Source organism: Neodiprion virginianus, chromosome 3, assembly GCF_021901495.1.
Source record: "Neodiprion virginianus isolate iyNeoVirg1 chromosome 3, iyNeoVirg1.1, whole genome shotgun sequence".
Classification (NCBI taxonomy): Eukaryota; Metazoa; Arthropoda; class Insecta; order Hymenoptera; family Diprionidae; genus Neodiprion; species Neodiprion virginianus.
Window position 1 is genome coordinate 23,058,819 of NC_060879.1, and position 24,775 is coordinate 23,083,593.

A 24,775-nucleotide genomic window follows, 5' to 3' on the forward strand; every position below is an offset into this window, starting at 1 on the left:
ATATGTCATTGGTATATGAAAATGACCTAAATGCATATAATCTATAGATTTAATTCAATAATTTTCATTATCATTTTTCCTCTTAATAATATTATACGTAATTTTGAATAAATCCGTGAATGATTAATTATTTTTGAAACATTAGTTGTCTTATCTATTAGCATTGCGTGTATGATTTGCTCGTTATAACTTTTAAGGAAAGTGTTCGTATCAAATCGGATGTCAAAACAACTACGCAATGGTCTTGTAACTTGCGCGATCCGTTGATCGTAAAAATGGGACAACTTAAACTTTTGAAATATTGAGACAAAGGATTAGATTTTATATATTTGCCACTATCAACAAATCTTGAAAGATGTAGCTCAATTAGTATGTCTCATACAATTGTCTCTTTTCTTTCCCACAGTTTTCATAAAAATGACTTCAACTTCGAATATCCTGAAGCAGCGCAAAAATGGCGCAACGGCTCTTCGCTTATTTGTGATATTCGATGTGGATATATTTCCAGTTCTCCCACCGGAAACCCACGCTCCAAAGTCGTACGACCCCGGGTCTCTGCCCGATCTTGCTTTTGCTTTTACGCTTCCAGCATTTCCCCCGAAGGAGTTGGAAGGTCAGACGTCCCACGCGCCTGGCCCACGTGAAAGTATGACCGTACAACGCTTTGGCACGTTATTATCGTTACAGACTCCGCGGAAAGCCGCTCACACTGTAGTTTTAAATACATAAGAAAATACAGGGTGTTCCAACACATTTTTTGTAATTTAAAAATCACGGTGTTAAGGTCGCTGATCTCGAATCTGGTTGAAAATTTGGGAGTTCAAAATGGCGAATCCACGGAAGAATTCGCAATTAGTGATTTCGTTTGGACGAAACTTGGTACCCGGTGGGATTTCGAGGTCGCCGATTACGAATATTAATTGAAAGATCAAAAATTCGGTATGCCCGACTCTTTGATACCGCTACTGTTTGGCATTTCAATTTCGAATGAAATATAAATGGATGATCAGAAAGGGATAAATTCATATGATACATCTAATATGATTATGAAAATCATTTCAAATACAGCAATGGGAAAAATTTGAAACTTTGGCCATACGATAGAGACCAGATTCTCTACTTCTAGTAAAAACTTGAACCACGCAAAGCGTTTGGTTAAATGAAAAAGTGTGTTTGTCTCATTTTGATCGCCCACTCAATTATAGCAATCAAATAGGAATGTCGCATTCACTATTTTCCTCAAACGTTCGGGCGATATTACGTTTGAAATATTATGAGGAAGAAACAATTATACCTACACAACATTCCTGGAATGTGAATCAAATGCTATATTCTGTGTAGGATTGTAAAAACCGATGAATATCGTTTGTCTCCAAAGCACGGTTCTCGGAGAACTAAAATAAGATATCCTTGAACGCATATATAGGTATAAGCAAACCGCGTGCAAAAAAGGAGCGGAAAAAAGTTATCAGTAATATTGCACTCATTTACAAGGGATTAATTAAAGTCTTACTTGTGACATATTAATACTTCTCACAGCGAATACTCTCATAGTGGTCCTGGAATTCTTATGTCCAGTGAAATGTTATTATAAAATAGGATATTGTGAATCAAATTGAATTGAAACGATCACATGATTTTCCAGATGATAAAATGAAAAAATTCCAAATTTGTAAGAGTAGGAAAAGACCAGTGAAGATCGACTTATTGTAAAGACCCAAATTCGGACCTTTCAATGCTAATTGGATTCAGTTCTGCGCTTAGTGTGACTTGAAGGGTGAACCCGTGAAATTTGGATTGACTAATGCTATCGATATTCGCAATTCATAAAATTCTGCTGAATCGTACTGTTAGCGTTTCCGAATTTCTCTGAATATCTCTTACAGTATTTTCCAATTCAGGAGTATGTAGCCGAATTTCTTTCCGAATCACGCTGAAAATATTCAACTTCCTAATGAATATAAAAAATCGGGGCTTCTATATAATTACATAATTTATGTAATGTATGAGAATCGTAAATACGCAATTCATTGGAATAAAATATGCGATTTCATAGAATTTTTGGAGAATTACAAGTAAGGGCGAACTGTAAAGTTGTTTGAATATATTCATTACTCAGGCTGCCTTGACGGTTCATGCTGCAAACTTCACACTTATTGAAAAGTGTGCTATTTCTGACAAGTGTGAAGTTTGCAGCGTGAGCCGAAGGCGAGTGCTACGTTCACGCGAATACGAATGTTGCATCGTACGAATACTAGTGTGATGATCACTCGAGTCGAATATCCCGCATCCGCCCGCTATTTTTCCAATACCTGTAAAGGAAAGTTTGATTTGACAAGCAACGAAGGTGCCACTGAAATTTGGGTTATCCTGTAATTAATATAGACCCTTCTTAATGCGGAGCAAAACGGGTCTTTGAAATTAATTGGTAAGACTCTGAATACCGAACTAATACGTGTAGATTTCTCAAGCGTCTAAATCCATGTGTTATAAAAGAATTCTTAAACAAACGAATGAAGAACTCGCTATTTTGAATTCAGTCTGTATATTGCAAATTTATTGTATCATCTGTGTACAGTAATATTCATTAATGCCTTGGGCTGCCGGCTAATTTGTTTTCGGTCCAAAACAAAATGCGTGCTCGGTTATGTGACAATGACCGGCGATGCAGCCAAAGTGAGAGATTGGGAGTCATTGTCACACAATTCGTGTAGAATCGAGCCTGCATTTTTTTCGGACGGAAAATAAGTTAGCCGAAAGCCCAAGGCATTAATGAAAATTACTGTATAATGAACAGAATAGTATTCGCCCAAAAGCAATATTAGCAACAAAGTTCTTATTTCGTTTACGTATTTAAAAAAATCGAGCACCAATTTTCTAACGCCTGATAAATTGCAACTCTATTAATTTACCTTTTATTATTATGATAGAATTATATCCATATTATTTTACCAATTCTTTCGCGGCAAAGTCCAATTCCTCAAGTAGAATCAAAACGCAACATCATAAAAGTATTTGAGGGATGGCTGATTCGCTTCACGTGACAGATCTAATCTTCTCATCATTACAGTGCAATTCATAAAAATCTTTATTTTAGCTATCATGAAGCATTACATACATATATCGTATCGTTATGTACTAAACACACGATACACATACGTATATGTAAACACATGAAACAACTGCATACAGTTCGAGTTTAAGTGTGAACATGTAATTAAATTCCGGTAACACTATAATAGCTAATTTGGATAATTGTAGTTATTGCCGTTTTCTCTTTACAATAAGACGTATGGATATTTCCGATCGAATTCATACAGCATTTTTAATTTTCCCCTCTTTTCGCATCTGTTTACGTTTCTCTTTTTCTGTAGAATCGTGGATGCGTCGTTTTTTCCTAAGTAGCCAAATCTCTTTCGCTCTGTCCTCTTTTCCTTGCATCATACTCTTGTACAAATTCCTATGTTTCTTTTTTATCATTTTCTCCCTGAGACGGTATTCCTGTTTCTCAATACGATTCTTCTCCCATGGATTTTCCCTGGTCAATTGACCCTGTTGCACCACCATTCCCTTTTTCTGCGAAAGAATCAATATTCGTATTGCACTAGAATTACCTTCCTATCATTGTAGGAAATTTCCCAGAAAATTTTCTAGTACCATCATCTGAGATATACATTCAAACATCACTGCAATTTTAATGCGAAAAGAAATTCGCGGGAATAGTTTTAATACGCTCCTTTGCACATTACCTTTTTCAATCTCTCTTGCTCTGATTCGCTGTCATTCGTTTTTGTTACTGTGATTTCAGGTTCCTTCTCTGAGATATCATTCTCTGTGACCTCTGCACTTTCACCTTCAAGAATCGTTTCCGCTTGTTCTATCTCTGGTTGATCATCTCCTTCCTCTTCTGCTTCCGATTCTTCGCTGTCATCTTTAGCTTCAATAAAAGTTTACAAGTAAGTACCATATATGACTGTGATATGCACTGAGCCTTGAGAGAATTCTGATTTTTCATTTTATTTACCTGTTTTCACTTTAAATTCTGGGTCGAGTAAAGCGCGTTGTTCGGGTGGGATATATGTTTGATCTCGCAGCATGTCTGTAAATGGTGAAAGATGCGGAGGAAGCACACTACCCATCAAATAATTCTCGACGGGTAAAAGTTCTCTAGCATTTACAGAATCAAACACCCATTGCGGTTGAATGTAGTACCTAAAAATTTTTTGTCATCGGTATATAACATGTTTTATTTTGTATACATTTCTACTGTAAATTTCGCCTATTAAGCTGTAATTTGCACTGCATATCGAAACTTTCAATGCCGGATTAACACCTCAGACGGAGTGCGACAGTGTAAGTAGCAGTCAAGATGCACACCAGATAGTACAAAAAAATTAGTTTTCAAATTCACAAACCTATTCACTAATTTTTTAAAGAACTTATCAATACCTTGAAATTTGTATGTAAACCTTTCTACATTTCTAAACTATCTTCCCAAGCATATAATCAACAATTGAAAAATTTATGATGGCATGTATGGATATTTTTTTTTGAAAGCTCTGACAATTGCAACATGGATTTGTAAAACATTGATTTTCTCAGTATCATTATCAAGAGTGTTACAATTTACTAGGCAAAATGCATGGCAAATAACTCAATCAAATAAGAGATGTAAAATGTATGTATACAACTTTTATTGATTTTATTTTTTCATAAGCGTGTTATCTTTCTGACGAACTTTATTTAATTTTACCTGGAGATATATTGCTTTGTCATGCTTGGCCTGTCCACAATTTGATGCGTAATACTTTCATTACTTTCATCAAAGGTGGAACCTACGAATAGCATTTTATCCCAAGATACTTCTCCGCCAAAACACCTCAATACAAATACAAGGGGTTCTCTGGGGACTTCTCTGTTCACAAAGAATTTTAAACCTTTGAATAGGGTTTTTAGTTTCTTTACTTTTTCTACTTCAATTCTTGATAACTCAAGTTGAGAAGGGTCAGCTTCCTAAAACAAGTTTTGAATCAGAGATGATTTAATAACTGCAGTCCGTGTGTAAGTACGTATTCATTTACTTCACAGATGTATAATAAAGAAACGAACTGTCGGAAATTGATCCGTATCCAGCTCTTCTTCTGGTGCTGGAGTCGCATTGTTAACACTGGACAATGGCAAGTTCAGTGCAGCAATTCTTTCAGACACATATACTTCTTCATCCACTAATTTCGTATCGGTACTTCCTTTGAAAAAATCAGTCATTAATCGTTGAATTCAAATACTTATGCCAGAATTATGGGTCAACATAACAAATGAAGTGCTCAAGAGCGCATGATGCTAAGCAAAACTATAATTTTCTATCATGTACTTCAAACAAAAGATCTCAAATTAGCTCTCCATTACTTTTTAAGATCGAGAACATTATAAAAGCACCCTCAGGCAAATTGGCTGCAATGCTTATTGATAATTTTTTTAACATGGATAGTATCCTCAAGATGATGAAACCGAACAATTTGATAAAAGCAATTGTTCATGACTTTTAAGGGACACATAAAAATACTAAGAAACCGAACGAACCTTGTTTATATAATAATAGTTAGTTTATTCACCAGGGTTATGAATTCTCCTATCCTGCATTTCTCTGAAACCTCGTTTATACGTTTCTCACTTGTATGTCATTTCACTTGTGCATTAAATTCCTTCAGTCCCGGTAGTTTTTGCTTGCAGACCATATGTAAAATTTCACTCACAAGTAATTCATTTTGATATTTTTCACACCTATGTATCATTGATTTCGGTTAGAGCACTCTTTTCCCTTCACCCGACCATTAATTACAACTAATCTCTCATTCCAAACTTGCGTTTTAATATTCTATGCGCCTATTATAGGGATTTCTAATCGATAAAAAAACATGGAATAAATTTTATCACATAGATGCTACAAACGAAATACGATAGTTTGAGGATAAACAGCAATAAAAGCAAAACCTATCGCAATCATATTAGTGAGTGTAATAAAATTGGTGTTTCTGTTATAATACTTGTTGAAATTTTCCCAATTTTCTATTGTAACTCTTGCACAACTTTCGGTGTACGGATACGTTAATATAAGTCAAACTATCACATTTCTACTAAACTTTCTACAGTAAATTTTTGTCCGTGCCTTAATACAAACAGAAGCATCATAATTGTCATATCCCTGCGAAAACGTATAAACGAGGTTTTACTGTATTACCAAATATGCCACTTTCACTGCTTTTACCTCGTTTTACCGATTCCCAGAATCTTACTGCCATTCCGTTTATATGGTTTTTTATTCTGAAAGTGCTACAACAACAAGTGTTAAGCTATATTGGTGTTCATCATTTGGATTTTAAGCTTTACACGTGGACATAGCACAATTCATGTTTCATTTTGATCTACTTGTGCCTTTTCTACAACAATTTGAAAGGTTTGAAGGTAACTGCAGCAATGGAAAGTGTTATAGTTTTTATACAGGGCCAAAGGTGCTACAAGTTTAACTGTTCAAAACACGCCTTTGGTACAATAGAAGTATGAGAATTGTCACGCAGGAACCAGCATTCTAATAAGCTTGATCTTCGAAACATTAATGTGGCGATGCATTTCCATGATAAATCAGTATTTCACAATTTTAGGAGTATCTGAGATTCACTAAATCATAAGAAAGCAAAACATACTCATGTTTTGTAGACTTAAATACCTTCAAAGCAAGTCTAAGGCTGCAAAATAATAAAATATTTTCCAATATTCCATTACTTTAACGTTACTAACTTTAATGTCTTAAATTTAGATTCACTGTTACGGTAAGTTTAATTGAAATAAACTTTCCTTAATGAGTGACCTCTCCTTGTTAGTTACAGGACAGTCATAAAAAATAATGCGTTTCTTTCTGTTATTTAAATATTGGTTTACATTATCAATTCTTACCTGGACTGTTGAATTTTGGTGGATAAAACATGTTCAAATCATGATATAGCTTGAAGTTGACGAAACCCAACATAACAACGTAAAACTCAACGAACGTTGACATCACTTTGAAGTCGACTTCATTTTTGGACTGTGGTTCAAAAGAAAAGTGGTGTGGCACTATCCATGTGATTGTTTGCCCCTTGATTTCAGCTTGGTAGTAAAAGCCTTTGATCGAAACGAAAACCTTTCGAAGTGCTTTAGCTGCTATAACAGCATGCAAAAACTCGACGGTTAATCTCCTGCATAAAAGTGAGTGCTCACGTGGCACGTGAGCTATAGAAGGAAATGTGCTGAACAAGAAACATAGCGTGAGACAATCATCAAGATCTCTCAATGCATCTATGAATGTTGGGTAACGTTCTTTTACAATGTGATCTAGCTTCAGCTGCGGATGATTATTTAAATACCGTCTCAAAGCACCGAATTCCTTCATTGCTTTAGCTCGGCCAACTTTTCGGTTGAATATCTGTAAGAAGAATTAATCAAGATTATGAAACAAATAAGAAAGTACTCAAACATTTGCCATGTAATGCAGCGACTCGCTATATAGGGTGATGATTTCACTTACCTTAAATTCTCGAAATTTCCATATTATAGGCTCGTGCATGAGGAATTGTATGTCTTTTTTGTGGTATAAGGTTTTAATACTTGTATCTCCATGTTGGGCTCGCTTCCTGTTACGAGGTTCCCGGGGATAAATTCCTTTCAATATGCATAGTTTCCGAAAGTCTTTCAATGAAAGCTGAAGTTTCTTTAGAGCTGATCTCCGTGATAAAAACTGAGCACCCTCACCGGATTGGTACTGTGAAAAGCATCAGACAAGCATGGAGAAATAACCTCAAAAATGTTAAGCGTTAGAAAAGGAGGTAAGATGTACGTTTTCGAGATTAAATTTGTGTGATTTATATATCTACCTTTTTCTTTCCTATTACGACCATTCTCTCAACGATCTGTTGTTTTCAATGGTTAATATTTCCTCATAAAAAAGATCCAATTCTTGTATTGACACACTTCACACGTGCCAATACGAGCAACTTCTTATCTCTCGCTACTCCCGTGCTTGACTGACTTGACTCCCGTGTATCGAAACTGTTGCCGAATTCGTGCGTCACGCTGCGCGCTGCTTCAATGTACTAACGATAAATTTCGAATGGCAGAGTTTTCAAATCTCTGAATCAATGTGTTTAAATAGGGGTTGAGAATACAAGTGGTATGATCAGTTTGATCCTTTTTTCAGGACGAACTGACACCACTTGTAAACGACTCGTATTCATCATCGCTTTGAATAAATTTAATCAGTTACTTAGAATTTAAAAATATTTCATTTATTGTCAAATAAAGTACAGTTGAATTAAAAAGATGGACTAAAAGCAGAAAGCAAAAACTCTGGTCAGTTTGTGGTGCAAGTATAAAAATGTTAAGTGAATGTAAAATACAAGTAACGCAATAGTTATCAACGAAATACAGGTAATGGTAATTAGGTCAAAATTACAAATAAAATTATAATGCAGAAATACAAATTATATACAATTTATACAAAGAGAAAGAAGTCGGATAGTGAATTTATCAAGATTTTACAATGTTTGTTAATTGACACGTATTCTTTACTGTAAAATTGATTTGAAGTGTTTTTCGCGATATATCCGTGCTTGTCTAAATAATTTATTAGTACTGCATCTTTGTGATTTAAAATTTTACTTACAGCTGTACAGAATGTATTGATGTGTAGGGACATGGAAAATTGTTTAAAATTATTCTTTACTTTCAAGGCATGAGCAAAGCAACCAAGCCATCCGAGACATTTTTTTCATCCACTTTTGCTTTGAGGTTTTTTAACAAATTTCTTCTAAAACTAATCGATAGAAGCAGACTATGGATGATTTTATAAAATTTTTGGAAGGAAGTTAAACAATTGTTGCTAACGTACATCAAAACATATATCTCTTCATCAAACACTTTACTTTCTAATTCTCCATGCAAATCTGGCAAAGGTTCCATTACCAGGATGGTCGATTTGCACTCTGAACAGACTTGCAAAAATTTCAAAAGCCTGCATGCTACATATCCTGCTATATAATCACACACAGTCTTTGTCGCTATGGACTGTGGGACCTATCGTTGGATATTACTTTCATCGGGCAGGTGGAGCGCATCATCTAAGCAATCTACCGGTTCGTCATGGTTATTATCGCTATGATCCTCCAACATGTGGACTAAATTGAGCAGTACACTTCCCTTGTCGTCTACACAGTTCGCACTCAATGAACAATGCGAACTGAAATTACTGACAAGGAGGGACTTGTATGTGCCAACAAATTGTCAACAAGTTGGATTCACGTTGTGGCAACCATGACTGCGACTAAAGCAAAGAATTTCTCCAAACAACCTTGGTTGATATTACGTGACAAAAAGTAATCTAATTCCTCTTTCTGATATGAAGCCTGTCAGAGTAATCGACCAATTCGATAGACAAGGAACACGCCATGAGGGTAGTAAAGTTACTCTGTGGACAAATTTCATATCTTGAAGCTTGTGTCTTACCTCCATTCAAAATCGTTTGTGGGAAGTACATACACATGGGAACTAAACACTTTCCATGCAAATGGCCCGTGTGACTTCCTCCTAGGCGTTCTCTGGTTCCCCCTAAAAATCCCTACATAACTCCTACCTGCTGTCAGGCCATTTTACCAGCCTCTAGACAGAAAATCAGTGCTGTAGGTGCTCTACTATTTGTATTACTTTTTTTTAAATTCATATACATACAGAGCTTTCCATTGTCAACTCGACCAATGATTTTACCTCACGATTTTTGATTCACTTTACGTTTGTTTTCCTGATTCTTCAATCTCAATCATCCCTCAATTTTGTTCAGTTTTTACCCCCGTTAATTTGTCAGGATTATTTTTATCAAATTTTATTGTCACGTCTTACAATTTGCACCACATCCTCTTGAAATATATAAATTTTTTTTAAGTAAAAAAAAAACTACCGAATCTGAACAGATCAGTTCCATCATTATGTTCATTATGAATACCCAAAGTTTTAATCGACTGAGCATGATCGAAAACACAAGTTCTCACTTATACTGAGTTCTGATAATAAGATCGTAAGATCATGGACATAATTTCCGATATCCATGCTTGAGAGGTGAATTAATTTCAGTAAATTAGCTAAAGTCAAGGGGTGCGCTGACCTGTAATCGTTTTTACAAGACCTTGGTATTATTGACTATTTGAGCTTTTAATCGAGCTTGATCAATCAAGTCTTCAGATATGTACATTTCCCATTGTGGTTACCGATATTATATAAATTATTTATCAATTAAAGGAATATGTATTAAATCTTTTATTCGCTACAACGTTGATTTAGTCATTTCGCGTACTTCACGAATGAAAATTATTAAATAATTTTTATTGTTTACAATTTCTTAATTAATGACCTATGTGAATATGTTTTGTCAATCATACTTTTAAATATAATTATTTCTCGTCTTCGTTTTCTGATTCGCTGTCTTCACTTTCATCTTCTAATTCGGTTATTGGAAACCGCAACAAAGCAGCCACTCCTGTCAGTTGATCTAATTCTGGAATGAGTTCAACATAATGTGAAATATTCACTGAAAAAAGGGAGAAAAAAACTTAAACGATAGTCAATGGCTTAGTGTAATAAAAATAAAACTACTGATACGAGTGATGATAAAATGTAAATGTAAGTCTTTGATGAAATAAAATGGTGGCTCTCGTATCCATAGGTTAATAAACAAATATAATACTAACTTAACGAAATAAATACAGTACTGCCTTGTTATAAGAGTGTTAGGGCGGTTAAGGGAATGGGATTCCACGAAATTAGGCGTTGGTACTTTCCCCCATTACTGCCAGGAGACCTCGGGAATCACTTATGTGTCAGCGTGTCGATGATCATCACCACTCCTCGTTCTAAGTGAATCACAGTTATATTTACGAATTTGATATCTAAACACATATGATTCAACGCAATCGCTCGTTCGCTTGTAAGGAGCACACCGCGTTATTAGACGTCAGGTATACAGGGAGAGTGGGGGAAGCTAAGACTTGCTCAAGTGTAACGACGGGGAAATTCTCTTATGACAAGGACTCTTATGTCAAGGTAGTACTGTAATTTGATTTGGGCGTTACATTACACATTGTATTTACGGATCATACTCACGTTCACCAGATACATGCATGCTGGAAAAAATTTTGACATCACCACCGAACTCTCTGACACTGTCCACGAGGTTGACATATTGTTTCCGCGTCGCAATATCTTGACATCTGTGGAGAAGATGAAATTATTATTCTTGAAACGAAAGTTCATTCTGCTTCAGCAATTACCTGAACAATTTGTCCGAAATTAATAAAGTCTCAATAGCCTGAGCCTCGTTAGCTTTTTCCACATGTCTCTTCCCATAAAATGCTCTGGCTGGTTCTGTTTGTAACAGCGTATAAAAAGCCTGTAATGCTCTCACTTCACCAGCTGCTTTTGTGTCAGCTACTCGACTTACGACTGCTGGGTCTGCCAGCACCTCTGTCAACAGTTTAACATTAATATAAACACTGGAGTATTGCATGAAAAAATAATTTGCCAATTTCCATTGGGGTGCCGCCTGAAAAGTTTGTTTAGATAAAAAGTGAAAAATAATCAATTAAGATATAATGATTTAACACTGAAACTGTCAAGGCAATCATGCTTAATATTTTCAGGTCCCAAACTTCCTCTTTATGTCACACATCTCATTCCTAACACTTTTTGACTGAACTGTGAATTATTTCGGACTTTGTCTTCAATATTAAACTGTCCGAAATATTTTGCATGAACACTGGAAATTTATGGAAACTAGCTCATTGTATTTATTTTTTTTATACTTCCAACTATTTTAATTATAACAACAGATCCACTAATTTTTCTGGTAAATTCATTGTTACAGAGTGTGAGTAGTATTTCTTGAACAACCTGAAAGTTCCACCTAGATTTACTTTTGAAATATCACTTTTGCGCAATAGAAACAATCTTGCCGTTACACGTTACAACACAAAAAAAATGTAAAATAATATTATACAGAAAAGGATCTACAGGACGTTTTACTATACGAAGTTTGCAAACTTGTGTTGGAGATGACAATGAAAAATCATCGATAATATGTTCCACGGTAGCGTTTTTCAGCAATCATTACATTCATCTTTACGTATTCAATTTCGATGCTTCTTAAGATAGTTCCCATTTGTATATTTCACATAAGTTTCATATTTACGCACTTCTTTCTTTTGTAGTCGATGTATACGTGAAAGTTACATTTTGTATAATCAATTGAATACAGATATACTGTTTACATCATAAATAAACAATTCCTTTTCTTTTTCTTCGTGTTTTGAAACAAAAATTTTTAAGTACTGCGAGCAATTTAAATGTGGTTGTGAAATATTCCATCTTCAAATACCAGGCATACTATTAATAGGAAGTCCACTGTGTGGGGATCAAAACTAAAGATTGTTTTAGTTGTTGAAGGAGGTGTGCCAATCTTGGCAGTTTTAATGTTAAATACACATGAATACAATTTGATTTGGCATGTGGTACCTCTCAGTGAGTGCTTGAAGCCAGAACTAGCATGTACAAGCATGAACTTGGCCTTATTGTCTAGAATCACTTTATTATCTGTTCTCACTGCTTCTTGAATCATAAACTCCATGAATTGATTTTTAACAAAACCAGGACTGGCCAAGAGAATACACTTGACTACATCGAAATTGATATGTCGTAGGATTGCTTGCATGACGCTTTCATAAAAGCGAGCCAAACCCTGGAATTCCAATGATGAAAAAAGTTAAGCGAAATATCATATTTTAATGCAAAGTAAGGATAATTGCTACTACTGTTGAACAAAAGTTGATGTCTCACTACTTCAATGAGTGATTCTTCAACTCATGAAAACGTCAACCTCATTTACGCTAGACGAAAAATTTATTTTGGTCGATCAATTTTTGAATAGAGAATTCTTTAAATGTAATATCAAGCGAAAAAATGACACACTTTCGGAAAATCTTTTAAAACATATAACTTTCCAATTTTTTTGTAAGCAGACTAGACATTTTTTTGGTAAAGAAAGTTAAAATTTTGGATCTCAATGAACCGTCACTATTGGTACTCTAAATTATTTATACAAAATTTTGCATATAATGAGGATGGCGTCACGAAAAGCAGAGTGTCAAGGACATCTTTATAGCTTTGATTACAACAGAGATCAGCACTGGATATTGTGCTGTGAGCAAATCACCGAATTTAAGTATTCTCATTAAATAATAGTTGTCCCTGCCTGTCTTGTTTTTTGCTTTTTCGGAAAACAATGTTCTGTAATGTTACTCTATGAAATGCCATATCCTGTGTCAGCATGTTTTATTTTACATATTATTCTCTCAATATACATTTCACCATGCTTTTACGTTACCGATATCACCATACCATAGTAATCAAAACTATAAGAGACACCAGCCTGGCAAAAATCGCAACCACCTTTCCCACTAAAAGTATATGGGGCAGTCCATACCATTTCAACCTAGGTCTGAACCTGGACCTCTCAGATTTTGAATGCACTCAATATTTTTTTTTAGATATTTTGATACGGTTTTAATTTTCTACAATTTTTCAAAACCATGTTATTGATGGACACAATTTAAAAATTTGAAAAAATTCGGAAAATTCGTGTGTGTTAGAAATCAAAATTTTTAAGTTTAGGGCTTAAAAATTAAGCTTAGTGGGGAGATTTTTTCTTCCTACTGTTTTCAAGCTTTTTTCGAAAAAAAAATGTTGGAAAAATTAGACGTCATTTTATTATGGATGGTCACTGAAACATTTTCATATGTCACATCAGATTTTTGAAAAATTTTGCAGGTTTTTATGAGCCATTTTACCAGTTGAGATTTTGTTATTAGCAAAATAAAGAGAAAAAAAATCTGCTCTGAGCTGAAACATTTTGTTATCTGACACACGATTTTTCAGTTTTTTACATTGTGTCAATCAAGGCATGGTTTTGAAAAATTGTAGAAAATTCAAACCGTGTCGAAAAAATCTATAAAAATACTGAATGCATTTCAAATCTGGGAAGTCAAGGTTCAGACTCAGGTCGAAATGGCATGGACTGCCCCATATACATTGTATACATAGACTTACACGTACTCTACTGGTGTCCATAAAGAGTGATAACAAACCTTTTCATGCTGTGATACGTTCCCTTTTCTTTTTCTTGGTATATTTTGATCTATTTTAGCTCTAACCAAAGTCATGTTAGAGGTAATAAGGCAAACATGAGCTATTCCATCTTGCATTATAACAGCAGCTAAATCAGCACTCTGAAAATATTCAGTAACTCATTTTTCAGAAAGCAAACAGCTTATCTGAGAGCTCATCCTTAGAGAAAAGCTTTATTTTTTCAAGTATTAAGAAAGGATGTAGCCTCTGTTGAAGTGAATGTATATTCTTAGACGTCATTTTACGGGTTGAACTGAAACTCTACTAAAGCTACTTTGAAAAAAATAAGAACTCTTAGATTCAGAGGTAAGTAATTTTCATGACTTAATTTATTTTTATAATTTGTTGCTAATTATGAACTATATCAGTTGTGCGTCTAATTTTGACAATTCCAAACATAACATATTTATAGCTAGTTTATTTCATTTTTATGTTCTGTTCAAGTTGAAACAAATTTCATGACAATATCATGCATTCATAATATTCAGAATGGGGGTACCATATCGATCAACAGACTTTTAATGAAAATCAATATTTTATATTGATTCTGTCATAAGTTACCTGAGTAGGGTCGCAAGCCGTGTCTACTCGTTCCAAGGAAATGGAATCCCACTCAGGCTTGTAAAGTGTGAATTTTCTATTCTGCTCTAGATCCAGCGTGTGATAAGCACCCATCTACATCCAAAAGTTAGAAAAATTTGTTTCACTCCATTTACATGCCTTTGATTTATGACATGTTTGCATCAGAGATATTACGCAAAACATAATTTTTTGTACACATTTATGAAACTAAGGTATAATCTAAGGTGAAAAAGAGGACCATTCGTCAGTTTTGCTACTTAACAATGAGACTGAATTTTGTAACGTTAGTGTAATGAAACATTGAAATAAAAATTACTATTTCGCAGCTTCAAAACATGAATTTGATGAATTGAATTCGCAAATGATCATGCTGTACTATAATTTAATGGGTTTTACACAACCGTAATTTTGCTGAATTTCAAGTATTTATAAAAATTCATCATTACAATAATGTTCCAAACTTCGACCTAAAAATTATAAAAATTTTTTCCATCATTTGATTCATGTAAAATTAAGAAAGTAATTGGGAGTGATTGCAGCAGACCAAGGCAAATCTTTAAATTTTAGAAACCACACAAAGTTTGCTCCAGAATTTTTCAACCTTACAGAAAAATCAAATTTCTAATTAATTGCTCGTTTTCAGACCTTTCTTGGGTATTATACACACTGAAATCATTCTGGGAATCCACAATGGATTCCATAGAGTTTTCATCATAAACAACATGAAATACTACATATCTCATTTAACTACAATCAAAGTTGGGCTGTACCGTTCAAGTTGATTATACTTTTCTGTGTCTTGTTCATAAGATATGCTATTTTTGTTACACAGAAATTTTTTTTTACGGGAAGTGTATAAAATATAAGAAATTTGACGTAGAGTTCCATCGCTGCGTAAACAATTCTGCAAGGAAGAGTTTTTTCAAAGCGAGCTAATAATTAATCATAGTCATACCTTGACATACTGATTTTCTTCAATATTTCGACCTTTTAATCTCAGTTTACAGGCTTGGGTATCAAAATCTATAGATTCCACTTTGATCGTCAACACAGTTCTTACTCTGTTGCTCGATGAGCTTCCAGTCGATGATTCGGTTTGGACTTTCCTTGGAGTTCATATTACACATTAAACTTAGATTTCCACAAATGTTCAAGGACATTTATAAACTCTACAATCGATGGAAAAAAGTATTGAATTTTCGTGGGTAATTGATGATACATACCTAATGGTAGATCCTCGCACAGAATCCCCTTCACTAATTAAATTATAGGCATGCCATAAATCTTCCGGCTCCTCTGGGATTAATGTTATGTCGCTGTTGATTGAATAATCGATCATCAATTAAGAACATTCTTTCAATAAGCTGACAATAAATGAATGAGTTGGATTTTATAAAACAATAGCTTTTGAGAAACTCTGTTAGTATTAAAGCATAATTGCAATCGAACTCAAGCTTAAATATTCCGCTTCCATTAGTATTCATTCATCATCAAAACGTAGAATAAGTGAAATTTAAGTTTCCAGACAAACTGGATCAATTAAAATTAGACATATATACTTTTCATAGTCAACTCTTTATACTTGGAAAAATAATTTGTATAAACATTGAATAGGTGAAAGTTTAATCAACTTTCAAAACAAAAGTAGTTTTCACTAAATAACATCAATGCAGTTGAAATACTAGCAAGATCATAGGATCAGAAAAAGAGGGTGAAATGGTTAGCGGTATTACATGTTGGAACTCTAATATTTGTAACGCTGTAGATATTCATACTGCAGAGAGACTATATCCAAGCCACACTAGAATCACGCAACTCGTCTACCGTTCACACAAAATTGCTCTCCATTTCTGCGGCATCTTATTTCACTTACATTTTGACAGATCTTCACCGTTTGAAAGTGACAGACTCTGGCAGCTTGATTCGTATCTTATATGGGTGTTATGGTTTAAGATATCAATGGAATACATTAATTCAAAGAACTATAGTAACAGTGTAGCAGAAGACGAGCTTATCCTAATCTTAACAGCATGATTTTGGCAAGATTCTAGTGCGACGCACAAGCAGTTATTTTGCCACGTGAATATCCAAATCGTGTTTGTAATGTAAGATACGCAATAAGACAAAAATCATTTAGATCAATCGAGAAATACTTGGTCCAGGAAAACATTACTTACACTAGAGAAGTCAGTTACAAGGTAATAAAAGCGACTTACCCGTCAGAATTCTTGTCAACATTTTTGGATAGTAGTTTCATTTTGAGTGATGGAATATTTTATTATCATGTAATTTCAAAGGATAATTCAATAATTGTTTTGTAGGTTATATTAAATTCAGCTACGCCAATCCATATGTTTTTCTAACAGGTTGCTCAGGAGATGCTCCATCATATTTCACTGACAGTAAATCTTGTTATGCAGAGCAATGCAGAGTGCATTGACAAGTATGAGAAACAACCATTTCTTAATTGCATAAATAAATATCACCGACTACGTAAAAGCACCAAACATTTCTGTTATAATTTTTTCCTGGCTTTTATTTAGGCTATGTTTTTCACAGGTGCGTTCCGAAAGTAGTCCTCACCGCTGTCACGTTGCCACTGAATTGGATGGGCCGTCCCATGTAAGGCTAGGATTGTCCTCAGAGTCATCCCTTTATCAGAGCATATGCTCATGGAGGTGGAAGAGTGCGAGAGAGCACGTAGCCATGTACGGCTTGTCTCTCTCGCTCTACTATCTGGCTGCCCGATGCGTTTCTTCTCAGCCAGTCAAATGCAGAGTGAGAGAGACGGAGTATCTTGGGAAATCCGGGGATATATATCTCGCTCTCTCATCGCTATGGCCACAATTTTCGTGAGATTGACAGCACGAGTTATGCTCCAAATCCTCTAGATTCGTCCGAGCAGCAGAGCAGCAAACGCGAGACGATTTATGAGCAGAACTGCTGCTGCGTCAGATCACTAGACAGATGTTAGTGACATCTAGTAAGTTTTAAAACGTTAACAAACATTATAAACCGTTCTTACGTGCCCCGACCTCAATAGACCCGTTCGAATATGGCTTTTGGACTATTCAGCAGACAATGCTTAGGTTACTTTCTTGTTAAAAAGCAATTGTGATTGGTTAAAAACTGCAACAGGACGGCTTGGAGCTATTCAGAGTTGATTCAAAATCACAGTCAAACTTACCTTACATTCTCAGTGTTACCGAGTGTGCAGTGCAGTGGATTTACATTAAAATATGAGGTAATATAAGAAATAACATATTCGAGATGTTTCAAGCGTTTCAATACCTATTGTGATTTGTGAGTGAAGTACAGGAACGTCGCAACATTTATATAATTCATAAGGTACGTTAATCTTTGCTTACGAATATACTTAGACCACCAACAACAAATTGTTTTCATAAACTTAACCTCAACAAATGTCTTTACAGGTCATTACTTTAGTCTAGCATTATCCGTTACGTTAAAAATAATCTAAACAACAGTACTTTAACAAATTAGTTGCTTATACTAAATACATTGAGTGCTGATTTTAGTGTAATTACCTATTCCAACTATTATTACGCTTTTTTATCAGTTTGTCTTAATTTTCAGTTGCAGTAACATATAGATATCAGGTTACATTTTTTTTATACCTTTGCAAAACGTAATAACTTGTGTCATGTCTATTTTCACTGTGGACTGACTCACACTGGTCTTACAAGAATCTATCGAGAATAGGTTAATACTGAATGTGGCATTGTCTACGACAATTTCAATTCAGGATGACAGATATCGATAGAGTTGCTATCTGTCAAGTCAAATGCTATCCTATCAGTGACAGAAAATTAGAATTTCTAGGAGTCTGCTACACAATGATACATGTTGGACTCTTTCTAACCTCTTCAGCTTAAGGATGAGTGGGCTCCTCTGTCTGAGCCAGAAGTCAGGGAAAGAAAAAAAAATCGTTAAAAAATCTGCAACAGTGTTTCTTATGCCAATGATAATAATCATGAATGAAACAACATTCCTATCATGTAACAAGGAACGTGAGGGAATTCAAATAACACAAGCTAAGATGACAGCAGTTCAAAAAATTGTTACATAAATAAAAATGATCAAACTGGTGTTCACAATTCAATCCCAATGTCTATTTGCTTCTTTTTACTCGCTGAATAGATCCTCATGGATTACCTGAAACATTGATAAATCTTACATCATAGTATTGTTATAATGTACACAGTTAATTGTTGTCGAACATTGTTTGTGTAATTTGTTTCCGGTTTTCTTTGGAAATCCTTATGGTGAACAAAATGAATCCAAATAAACGTTGATCTGGATCAAAAGCACTTGTTTAACTAATATGAATGTTTCAATTTTTAACCTATTGTTAAATTATTAATATCTTTGCTTCTGTTCGAATTGTCTCAAATTCATTTCTATTATGTATCAGAGCTGTTGTTTCATTGGTATTCATCCTGGTGTTCGCTATTCTTGCTGTACATAACATTGTTGGAGATTTTTCAAACGGTTTTTTCTATATCCCTAACTTTTTGGATCGGACTGTGAGACTCATTCCGTCTTAATTTTAGTATAACTCCAGGATATAAGCAAAGACTTATGGTTATTCAGATTTAATAATATAGTAACTGATCCCGGTGTCGAATGGTTTAACAATCATTATACTGATCTCTAACTAACAGGTGCATTTAACAAAGATATTTAATGAAGAAACTAGCAATCAAATTATACAAAATAAAAGTTTACAAAACTGAATTTATAAAAAAAAATAATACATAATAAATATCATAAAACTCAAAGATATACACACAAAGATGACTAAAAATCCTAAAATTCAGCGGTTCTATTCTTGAAAATCTTTTCTAAGTGAAGTTTTATAACTAAATGACGCTACTGATTCAATAATTCTCTGAATATATTATATTATAGCGAATATAATGCTTCGAATTCAAATTTTTTTAAAATTACGAAGTGCTGCGCTTGTGGAATTCTTATCGTTTTAATCATAAGTTAAGACGCGGACTCCAGGTGAGCTCCGCTCTGTCGCAAAGAGGTGAGCAAGTCGGGCGCTGTGCCATGGGTCTGCTGGCAATGTTTTTGACGAGCTTTTATTTATACCAAATTTAATCCTGTCCCGGTATCGCACCGCTGCTGTCCGAACCGCGAATCCTTCTTGTCGAATGTTGCATTTGTGTGCGTCACTGGCCATGCTGTCCGTTTTGCTCTGTCCATGGTCGATCTGTTTTTATGGTGTTCGGTTTCCCTCGGGTCCAATCGTTTATCATCATGTTCCCGCGTCTTCGGTTGCCTCCAGTTCTAGTCGGTTATCATCGTATCCGTGATGTGAGTTGGTGACTAGAGAAGTGAGAGCCAGCTGACCATTACAATATACGTATACTGGCTAAAGCTATTCCTGCAGTCAATTCTTTTAGATATGAAATTTTTGACGGGGTTGACGATATTGATGTTAACGGGAACGAAGCATTGAACAAAAAATCACTACTTTTCAGCTTCAGATTGCTTTTGAAAAAGTTGAATTTGCAAAGTATGAGTATATTCTGTTTTATTAGGGTTTACTGAATTCCAGATAATCTTTATGCGCCGACATAATGGCATTTCCAAATATTGCATCTTAAAATTAATTTTAAGAACTTCAATCTCATGATTTCTGATTATACTTTATGATCTGTTACAGTTATTAAGACGCAAACGTGTGAAATGACGGATGCAAAGTTATCCGGGCTGCGCCCTCCAACGAAGATTGGTAGACCTTGTTGTGCTAGCGGGCCTAAGCCAAGTGTTCCACCATCTCCTTCTAGATCATCAGCCAGTGAGTCTTGAACTTGCACAATTACTTTTTGCTCCGTTACCGTATCTATAGAAACTTCTTCAATACCAATTCATTGCGATGAAATACACTTGGGATATGATGAAGTAATTAAAAGTAGTGTGTGTGATTATAGTTTGCAAAAATCTAATTTGTCCATATGGAATGTATTTGTGAGCCATAGCTTAATTCCAGAGGATTTGAGCTGCATAAACAAAGGTAGATTATTTTAAAAGGAAAAACCACTTGTAGACAGTTTGCTTGTTCGGGTTTAAGGATCTACGGATATGAGACGTATAGTCAGCTCTAAAAATTTTGTGTAAACAAAAATATTACTTATTTGTATAAATAAATATTACAACGCCAAGCCATTGAGAACCTCCCTGTGATACAGAGTCAAATGTTGAAATATCGGACATCAACTGTAAAAGCCCTGTTATCGATTTGGATGAACAAAAACTTATTCTATTGATAAATGAATATACTACGAATCGTCTGAGTAAAAAAATTTTATTTACTTTTTTTTCATAAAAACTGATATAAATGAATAATGTCGATTTTCTGAAGTTGCTCGTATAATAAGGTTATACATTTAATAATAAAAAGGTAATACATTTGAAATCCAGGGTTTCAACATTTTTTTCTGCATTACAGGGAATTTTTTAGTTCTATGGTACATACTGGAAGATTTTGTCGAAATATATAATGGGAAATTTTAATTACAGTAAGACTGTGCGTTTTAGCAATTCAGGGTACATTATACCGATCGATTTTTGTTCCATGGTAAATGGTTGAAAAAAGTGAGGAATTTGGCTAATCATGAAGAATGAAACCATATCTATCGGTAAAATCTATATTAAATTGCCCATCAGACGTTGCCAGAAATTTTCCGAGCATGTAACTAGATTATCTCATGCCGGAATTTCTCAGCTTTTGTTTTATTACAATTTTGTTTCGACCACTTGTTTGACCTGACTGTACGTCCCATACACCCTCAAATAGTAGACACCAATTTTACGATTGAATGCAGTAGATGCTTTCATGTATTGGAAATATCAATACGACGGCGAAATTCGGGGACCGATGCAAATCGAAATACTGGTAAAAAACCGGTATTCCCAGAAACCTAACAAATCGGCAAAACCGACGCTAACAACATTAAGCAATTAAATTCTGCTCAAGTAAAACAAAAATTTTGCAGTATGCAAGAAATACGAAGCTTGATTTTTTTTGATCTTCCCAAATCTTTCTTATCTTCGATATTCCTGTATTTCGGTAGTAGTATTAATATTCATCGTATTTACAATTTTTCTAAAAAAGTCACCGACAAATTTTTGGTATGTATGAATATGGAATACCCCTAGATAACGACCCTCCTTTCATACGTACGTTAAACCTATGCGAAGTTGGCCTGCGACCTTCGAATTTCTAGGGAATATTATGCCAAATAATTGCTCTTAATTGATCTCTAATTCTTATTATTTGCTCCCACATGGTTTTTGAGAAAATGAATAAAAATGCAATTCCAGGAGCCGCCAAGTATTTCGCGGATTTTAAAAAGTCGTAGGATTTCCAAAGAATTCGTGTACCAAATAATTTCACCTTCATTGTACTTAGTGCTCCCTAACTTTTAATAGTCGCTCCCACACGATTTTCAAGAAAATTCGAAAATACGTTTTGGGTACTCGAGTCCCAGTAAAATGACGCCAAATTGAAACAGGTGTTTGGAACAAACCGATGATTATTCAAACGAAATGACATTTGCTTTATATTGCTCCTTAATTGCATCCAATTATTCTATTATTTTTGCAAATTTCTGCTGCATGGTTTTCAAATGAATCAAGAAAAACCGAAGAGGCGTTTTTTCGCGAGGCGAAGTATGGTCGAATTCGATTTGATATGTCACCTAAACGAATGGAGATATGGAAAATCTGATCGATGATGTCTACTAATTGCTCCTGGACCGTTCGTAATTGATCCGCAAGTCTCGTAATTTTCACCCTCATAGTTTGCTATTATCACTTCACTACTGCGATTTCGTAAAATCCGTGTCATTTCTCTGTTTCTGCATTAAATGTAAATGCATTGTAGTGTTTTTGTTCAGAATTGTGTATAGAACGGGACTGTTAAGCCGTTTTTGCGTTTGAAATACGTGGAGTTCGATATTCGGAGGTATATTCGGCAACGTTGAAATCGAGTAAGACACCCCATTAAAACGAAGTGATATTTTATGGCTGCGCACTAATTAACGGTTCCGATTACGTATTTTTCATACGTCAATTATTTATTAATTAAACTCGGCAACGATCACCTCCCACACAGAAAGACAGTCTGTCCCGATATTCTTCGAACTCTCCCACAATCGCCTGAATCTCTCTGGTTTTAATAGCTGTTCGCGCTTTAAGACGGACTAGTCACCTTTTCTCGATTCAACGCTGCGGGTCGTTATCGAAACTCAGGTAAACATTCTTTTTCTTTGAGGCCTAAACTTATCTTAACACAAGTTAAAACTTTTACGCGTTTCATTCACACACGGAAAAACAGAAATAATATCAGGAATGAATTTTTTTTAAATAACAATAACACTCGTCTGGGTTTTCAGTCATTTAACAATTTTACGGCCTTAACGATTCTCAGTATAAGTTAAAAAATGTCTCCTTTGAACGGATATAAAAACCGGGTTAATATAATTATACCTCTAAAATTGGCTTACATCGAAACAATATTTGTAGTAGAGATTTTTTTCTAGCTGCCTCATATTAATATTTGTGTTATTTATATATATTGTATATATTCGTGTCGTGAACTGTTATTAACGCGAATATTTAACATTGCATGAAGTTGAAGTTCGCAACGTCAGTGTATCGATGTATTTTTAGACAAATACTAAAGCAACAAACAACAATTGCTGTTATTTCGCATTCTCAACTAATTTAAATGTTACTAATTCCAATCTCATAACTTTGTATCAGTCTAAAATTCTTCTGCACTCTTTGTAAATCCGTATCTGTATTTGTGTTCGGAATTTTCTACAGTGTTTTTTTCTTACCGAAGCACTCATAATTGGCGGTACCCTTTATGGACGAGGTTCTGACATTGGCTTGTTAAACGTCACAATTGTGCTTTACCTTGCTAGTTTCGTGTTGGTCGAATCGGTGCAGCACAAGATGCATGATGCATCCGCGCATCTCGCCTCTCCAGCCTTATTTGCACACGGTATAATTCTCTCTGCATGCTTTCAGCTATAATAATACAACCATGGTCATCCAGATTGTAATCGGATGACGCATTTTCAATTTCGTTCAATTATTATGCAGAGACAAACGTACGACTTGCACACAAGAAAAATAACGATCTCTTAGTTTTCTCGACTATCTTTCGACACCGATACTATGTGTCTTAAGCTTTAAAGAATTCTCATCATCTTTTAGTTTTTTATTTAATCTAATCTGTTTTTATCTACACGTGATCAATTTACACACAGCAATGACTTCGTGCCTTTTGACAGAGTTAGTTAACATCTGCTTATTAATTATTGTTACACAATATCGGCTTTCGTTAATGCCGAAGTAACGATTTGTCTTGTAAATATTTTGCATCTTGTAGTCCTCGTTTCTCACACGTAAAAAGCATACGTGCGAAGTGCTTAGCTCACTGACGTTTGGGCTGTGCACGGATATTATTCGTTACATATCTTAACCACCTTTGATTTAAATGTGTATTGCGAAATACCTGTTTCAAAATGATATGTTAAAACCTTTGCGCAATTTTCTGTTCATGTAATTCTGAAGATATTCGAATTTTGTTAGAAACTATTTTATAACAAGAACACACAACCTTTACTTTCTGATTCTTAAATTTGACGAACAACCAAGCTGTTATCCAAAAGTAATTCGTTCATCATAAATTTATTGCATGTCCAACGACTTCGTTTATTACATAGAAACATAAACAAGCGTGCAACAGGTTGAAATGACAATGAACATACATAAGTTCTTTAACGACAGTGACCTGGAATTTTTACCTGTATTCGAAATGAAAATATCGACATTTAAGACAAGTACATTAAGATGTGTAGAAGAAAAATGCAATTTATATCCTATAATA

The 24,775-nt window shown here is 34.7% G+C and overlaps 3 protein-coding genes across 10 annotated transcripts in view; 1 reads left to right on the forward strand and 2 right to left on the reverse strand.

The window, feature by feature from the left end:
- Positions 1–2,833: 2,833 nt before the first annotated feature.
- Positions 2,834–8,068, reverse strand: LOC124301487 (pescadillo homolog). Its single transcript, XM_046756597.1, has 8 exons — positions 7,908–8,068; positions 7,562–7,795; positions 6,952–7,459; positions 5,110–5,246; positions 4,754–5,013; positions 4,025–4,212; positions 3,750–3,937; positions 2,834–3,576 (listed from the first exon to the last, which is right to left on the reverse strand). The coding sequence occupies exons 1-8, from the start codon at positions 7,929–7,931 to the stop codon at positions 3,313–3,315; spliced, it is 1,803 nt and encodes a 600-aa protein (XP_046612553.1). The 5' UTR covers positions 7,932–8,068; the 3' UTR covers positions 2,834–3,312.
- The window catches only part of LOC124301485 (restin homolog), a 45,926-nt gene continuing 25,003 nt past the window's right edge, over positions 3,853–24,775 (forward strand). For 3 of the 7 annotated variants that reach the window (XM_046756588.1, XM_046756591.1, XM_046756592.1), the window contains exons 1-2: positions 17,791–17,821; positions 20,537–20,671. In XM_046756588.1, the coding sequence (XP_046612544.1) occupies positions 17,806–17,821; positions 20,537–20,671 (151 nt within the window). In that variant the 5' untranslated portion in view covers positions 17,791–17,805. Of the gene's footprint in view, positions 3,957–17,790; positions 17,822–17,886; positions 18,187–20,536; positions 20,672–22,993; positions 23,128–24,479; positions 24,557–24,775 lie in introns of those variants that run through there. The other 4 variants (XM_046756590.1, XM_046756589.1, XM_046756594.1 and 1 more) reach the window with 4 other exon arrangements.
- Positions 10,321–17,526, reverse strand: LOC124301488 (protein pelota). Of its 2 annotated transcripts, none has more exons than XM_046756598.1 (9): positions 17,055–17,517; positions 16,062–16,154; positions 15,794–15,944; positions 14,818–14,931; positions 14,217–14,357; positions 12,589–12,811; positions 11,349–11,541; positions 11,182–11,288; positions 10,321–10,576 (listed from the first exon to the last, which is right to left on the reverse strand). In XM_046756598.1, the coding sequence occupies exons 1-9, from the start codon at positions 17,093–17,095 to the stop codon at positions 10,473–10,475; spliced, it is 1,167 nt and encodes a 388-aa protein (XP_046612554.1). In that variant the 5' UTR covers positions 17,096–17,517; the 3' UTR covers positions 10,321–10,472. The 2 variants fall into 2 exon arrangements, with proteins under 2 accessions (XP_046612554.1, XP_046612555.1); XM_046756599.1 differs by lacking the exon at positions 10,321–10,576 and adding an exon at positions 10,684–10,931 and having other exon boundaries at positions 17,055–17,526.

Coding starts and splice junctions, on each gene's coding strand:
- LOC124301488 (XM_046756598.1), bottom strand. CDS start 17,095: ATGAAACTACTATCCAAAAATGTTGACAAGAATTCTGACGG. Junction 16,155..17,054: donor GTTGACAAGAATTCTGACGG/GTAAGTCGCTTT, acceptor TTCAATCAACAG/CGACATAACATTAATCCCAG. Junction 14,932..15,793: donor AAGAAAATCAGTATGTCAAG/GTATGACTATGA, acceptor TTTTGGATGTAG/ATGGGTGCTTATCACACGCT.
- LOC124301487 (XM_046756597.1), bottom strand. CDS start 7,931: ATGGTCGTAATAGGAAAGAAAAAG. Junction 5,014..5,109: donor ATACGGATCAATTTCCGACA/GTTCGTTTCTTT, acceptor AACTTGTTTTAG/GAAGCTGACCCTTCTCAACT. Junction 3,577..3,749: donor AGCAAGAGAGATTGAAAAAG/GTAATGTGCAAA, acceptor ATTCTTTCGCAG/AAAAAGGGAATGGTGGTGCA.